The sequence below is a fragment of the Rutidosis leptorrhynchoides genome, chromosome 10 (genome assembly GCF_046630445.1).
Source record: "Rutidosis leptorrhynchoides isolate AG116_Rl617_1_P2 chromosome 10, CSIRO_AGI_Rlap_v1, whole genome shotgun sequence".
NCBI classification, from domain to species: Eukaryota; Viridiplantae; Streptophyta; class Magnoliopsida; order Asterales; family Asteraceae; genus Rutidosis; species Rutidosis leptorrhynchoides.
The window spans coordinates 101634395-101639865 of NC_092342.1; the positions used below are offsets into that span (position 1 = coordinate 101634395).

The 5471-nt window shown below is 34.0% G+C and overlaps 1 protein-coding gene across 1 annotated transcript; it reads left to right on the forward strand.

Moving 5' to 3' along the window:
* The first annotated feature begins 2546 nt into the window (after positions 1-2546).
* Positions 2547-5262, forward strand: LOC139871568 (germacrene A synthase 1-like). Its single transcript, XM_071859271.1, has 8 exons — positions 2547-2660; positions 2762-3032; positions 3150-3505; positions 3753-3775; positions 3991-4209; positions 4328-4466; positions 4561-4809; positions 4969-5262. The coding sequence occupies exons 1-8, from the start codon at positions 2547-2549 to the stop codon at positions 5260-5262; spliced, it is 1665 nt and encodes a 554-aa protein (XP_071715372.1).
* The last annotated feature ends 209 nt before the right edge of the window (positions 5263-5471 follow it).

A 5471-nucleotide genomic window follows, 5' to 3' on the forward strand; every position in this document is an offset into this window, starting at 1 on the left:
GAAACCAGATCTCGAAAACCGGTATGTGACAGGAATGGATGATGAAGACGGTGGATGAAGAAGATGATGTATGAAGATGACGATGACGATGACGATGGATGATGAAGATGATGGCTGTTTTTAAGCTTTTTATGTTCTCGAAAACCAGTATATAATCGTAATCATTTCCTTTGCATAATTAAAACATCTATTGATTATATACGGTTTATGTTTTTTAATCTGTATATTGTATATGAATTTAATTTATATTTGGTTAGATAATACTGTTTATGTTTTTGTAATGAATGAAGAGAAGGTGGGGTGGAGAAAAGGGATAGGTAAAAAAGGTAAAAGGATAGATATACCCTCACATGTCAAGCATATGTGAGCATTTAATAGAATTTAACTAACGGTCGTTAGCAAGTTGAACAATATCACCACAATTTTATATTTTTTGAAATCATAGTCCTTTTCAATTCCAAATTGAAGTATAGACTCCTTTTTGATTCTGTAAAACCCGAATTACCTTTATTTTCAAATTGTGTAACTTATGTTACCTTTTCGAGCCATTTAACCATTAGTAAACGCTAAATCGGAAACACAGTCGCCGCCACCTTGTTCTTTTTCTCCAACCGTCGGTCTTTTCCTTCTGACGGTATGTAAGATCTCTCTCCCTCACTTTTTATCTGTTGTATTACTTTCTTTTACTCCTTTTTTCTCTCAAAGTCTTGTCGTTTTAGGTGTTGGTTATCAATTCAGAGGTATCATTTTTTGGTCGACGGTTTTCAGGTGGTCATCGTGGTTTAGATCAACAGTTACGATTAATTGGTGAGTTGTTTCAGGTGCTCCAATAAACACGTCCAAGATCGGGTTTCGATCGGGTTGTGGTGTAAATCAACAGTTCGTTCGTGGCGGAGATTAACATGTAATCAGGTTTTCGGGGTGAAATTGTACTAATTGTTCGTGTTCCTTTAAACAACTTGCATAGGTCTACGAGATGATGAGATTTTTTTTAACCATCACAGGAGATGATGAGATTACTCTTATGAAACTCGAGTCTCGACAATGACCTAACTTACAAGCCTCAATTCTTCTCGATCCGGTTTCCAGGTAATTTGTTTTTCGTGGTAAAATGGCGGGTCGTTTCACATAGTTTCAGGTCGTTTCATTTTCTGAGATAGTTTCGTGAGGTTTCGTTTTGCGAATTTGGTTTGTGCTCCTTGTGATTATGTGGCTCTTGGTGGGCATAAACTCATGGTTCACACATATATCCCATTTTGTTTCAAGACCAACTCTTCTGTAACTCATTTAAACCTGAGTTTATTTTGATTCTTACTCAGCAATTATACCCTTATTGGAGTATATCTTTCACAAAACATGTGATGGTATAAGATTTATAATTGTTTTGGTTATTTATGGTGATTTTTCGAGGGTTATGTAACTGTTGGTCAGCGATTTAGTGTATGTTTGATAAAACTAGCTGGTAGCTTGTAGCTGATAGTTTGTAGTTGTTAACTTTTCATATGTATTTTGGAGTTTGACAGGGTAACTGAAACTGTTAAAATAAAGTGAAAATGACAAAAAGTTAGTAGTATTTTCTCATATGCTAGTTTAATTAGTTTTTAGTTTTAAGCTTTTTTCAATCTCAAAAGCTTTAAGCTCTTGTAGCCAAACATAGCTTAATATTTAATATAAGAGTTTTTTCATAAAAGCTAAAAGTTAAAAGCTCCTACAAGCTCCAAAAAACTTGCTGGCAAAACATGCCCTTATTGTGATTTTTTGAGGTTTATATGTTGTTGGTCGGTCGTTATGGTGGTAATTTATGGTAATAATTTGTTGATGGTGTTTAGGGGTTTCTAGGTAGATTCGGTTATCTGTTTCTTATTATTTGTGTGGTTGTAGACAGTTTTTTGGTAGATAGTCGAGTGTTCGGACTTCAAGTCGTGGATATTGGTTTTAATTTTAAAGTCGTATCAATCCTTACAGTAGTTTCTTTCTCCGTTTGCATCTTTAAATTTCATGGTACTACCACTTGGTTTTGAATATGTTTCGAAACGGTTTGATGTAAGGTTTTAACGAGTTTTGTCTCGGTTGCCGTTGTTTAGTCGTTGTCGGTTTTTCCTTCGTTTACATGCTTTCTACAGGTGATTGCCCGTAAGTGGTACTGTCTAATGTTAATTTGAATAATAAGTTGAGTTTTAGATTGTTGAGTTGTAGCCATATCGAGTTCGGTGTAATCGAGTTGTAATGTCTTTTATGCTGGTCGTGAAATCATGTTTAGTTGAGTTATTATTTAACATCACTGTAATTTTTAGGTTCTTGTTAGTTTTATTTTATTTTATGAATATAGTTATAGTTACTACCTTTAAAAAAAAAATATTAATAATGAAGCATTATGGTCAACAATGGGATACAGTGTAATAATATGATATGAATATGAATATGGGATATTGTAGATAGTGAGATATTGCTATAAATAACCCTACATTCGTTCATTGATCCATACGCTTTAAGCAATTACAGTTTATTAAACTGCAGGCTTCATACACCAATTCGAAATTAAAAAAATGGCTGCACCTGAAGCTAATACCAAAACCACTACAACCCATGAGCGTCCTTTGGCCAACTTCCCTCCATCAATGTGGGGTGACTGCTTCCTATCATACTCTCTTGACAAAAAGGTAAAATTTAGTCTCTGTTAACCGTGAATAATACACTAATTCTGACGACATGCATAATATCTTTATCAATTAGTTTAAAAAGCATTTTATTCATTTTGTAGGAATTAGAAGCACTTGCTAAAGCCATGGAGGAGCATAAAGAGGAATTGAGAACACTTATAATCAACCCAAAATCGGATCTAAATGCCAAAATGAATTTAATTTATTCTGTGTATCGCCTTGGTTTGACGTATCTTTTCGTGAAGGAGATTGATTGCCAACTTGATACACTTTTTAAAGAGCTTAACATGGAATATTATCTTGAACTTGACCTATACACAATTTCAATTTACTTTCAAGTTTTTCGAACCCATGGTTACAATGTATCTTGTGGTATGTGGTAGTTGAATGTGATCATACAGATATATAGCTTTATTATGTGCATGCAATTCTAGACTTTAGGGTAATATATATTGTCATATAATCTATTGTCATTATATGTTGCAACAGATTTGTTCAATAAGTTCAAGGATGATAGCTCTGGATCGTTCAAAGAAGACATTATCGATGATGTGAGGGGTATGTTAGGCTTGTATGAAGCGTCACAATTAAGAACACATGGAGAATCAGTTCTGGACGATGCCTTTGTATTCACAGAATCTAAACTTAAAAGTGTCGAACCATTAACGCTTGATGGTAATCTTGTACGTCAAGTGAAACATGCAATTACGCGACCCTTTCATCGAGGAGTCCCAATGGTTGAGGCAAGGTTATATTTGATCAACTATGAAGAAGAGTGTTCAACCTATGAATCACTACTAAAACTCGCAAAGCTGCACTTCAACTACTTGCAGTTACTACAAAGAATGAACTTCAAATCGTCTCAAAGTAAGTAACTATACTATTAGGAAAAGAAAGAATGATTTCAAATTTCATATAATTAATTTCATTCACAACCAGAGGCGGAGCCAGAATTTACTTATAAGGAATGCAGATCACAAAAACTAAATATCAACATAAAATTTTTATATATAAATCGTAACAATGAGAAATTTAAGGGATGCTTGTGTTTACTATTTGAGGATATTGTCATAATATACAATTTTTAAACACACTAGAATTCGCTTATTTGAAGAGTATACAAAGCATTCACATGCATCTCCCTATCTCCGTCTCTGTTCACAACTAACCAAAGGGCTTATAGCCTAGCAGTATTCGATTCGATGAGCCTTTGAACCAATGAGGCCGAGGGTTCTAGTTGCCATCGTGGGCATATAAATGTTCACTTTTGGTTGATATATGCTTGTGAATATGAAGAACTTAATTAGTCTATGTTATATTGATTAATTAGGTGGTGGAAGGATATGGACTTTGAAACGGTAACTTTTTATGCAAGAGATAGAGTACCAGAGCTCTATGTGTGGATATTGTCACTGTTTTTGGAGCCTTACTACTCTCAAGTTCGTATCATAACAACAAAAATCATAGTGCTTGTGTTGTTGTTAGATGACACATGTGATGCCTATGCTACGATCGAGGAAATTCGACTTGTGGCTGATGCAATAAATAGGTATCTGTCATATATCTTCAAATGTATACTTGTTGATGCAATAAATAGGTATCTGTCATATATCTTCAAATGTATACTTGTTTGATCAAATTACATCGAACTTGTCTATATATTTTAGGTGGGAGGTTAGCGCAAAAGAGCAGCTTCCGGAATATGTTAAACCATTCTATGAAATTATATTGAATGAGTACACCGAATTGGAAACACAATTTGCAAAAGAAGAAAGAGCTCATTTGGTTAATGCTTCAAAAAAAGCGGTATGATATCATTAAACATTGTGTGTTTGTGTGTGTGTGTTTTAATATATGCTTGTTGCTTAATTTCTTTTCTTTACCTTTTATATGAACCAAGTTTCAAAAACTAGCTGATGCGTATCTTCAAGAGGCTGAATGGAGACACAACAAAGAAGTTCCATCATTCGACGAGTATATGAAGACGGGGCTAGTTACTTCTACACATGAACTACTTTCTAAGTCCGCTTTAATAGGTATGGGCGAGATTGTCACCGATGAGGCTTTTGCTTGGTACGAAAGTCATCCAAAGATTTTAACGGCTTCAGAGACAATTTCACGACTCCATGATGATGTGATGACTTTTGAGGTACGTACTTAAATTAATCTCTTCAAGTACTTATATTCATAATCTTATGTTTATGCTATAAATAAATGTGGCACATGATATTACTTTAGACAATAGTTGATAATGTAATTATGTAATCTCTAATGATCTGAATTGTCAACTATGTATATGAGTATGAAGTTTGAGCGCGAAAGAGATGAAACAGCTACCGGTGTTGATTCATATATGAAGACTTTTGAGGTGCCGGAAAATATAGCTATATATGAGGTGAAGAATATAGTTGAAAATGCATGGAAAGATATAAACGAGGGATGTTTAAAGCCAAGGGAGGTTCCAATGGATGTACTTGCTCCGATTGTCAATCTTGCAAAGATGATCGATGTGGCATATAAATACAACGATGGCTTCACTTTTCCTGAAATAACTTTTAAAGACTTTATTACTTTGTTGTTTCAAGTTTCGGTCCCTATATAGGCTAGTGATAAATTCACATTCAAAACCAATGAATCGATCAAAACTATGCATTGATTGTTGGACTTTACAATTTATTAATGCATAATTTTGTTAGATTTATTAGTTTTAATTGGTACACATTGATCACCGCCCTTATATATATAAATATATAATATATATATTGCTCTTGATTTTAATAATGACATCAACATATGTGTGCGTTGATGCTA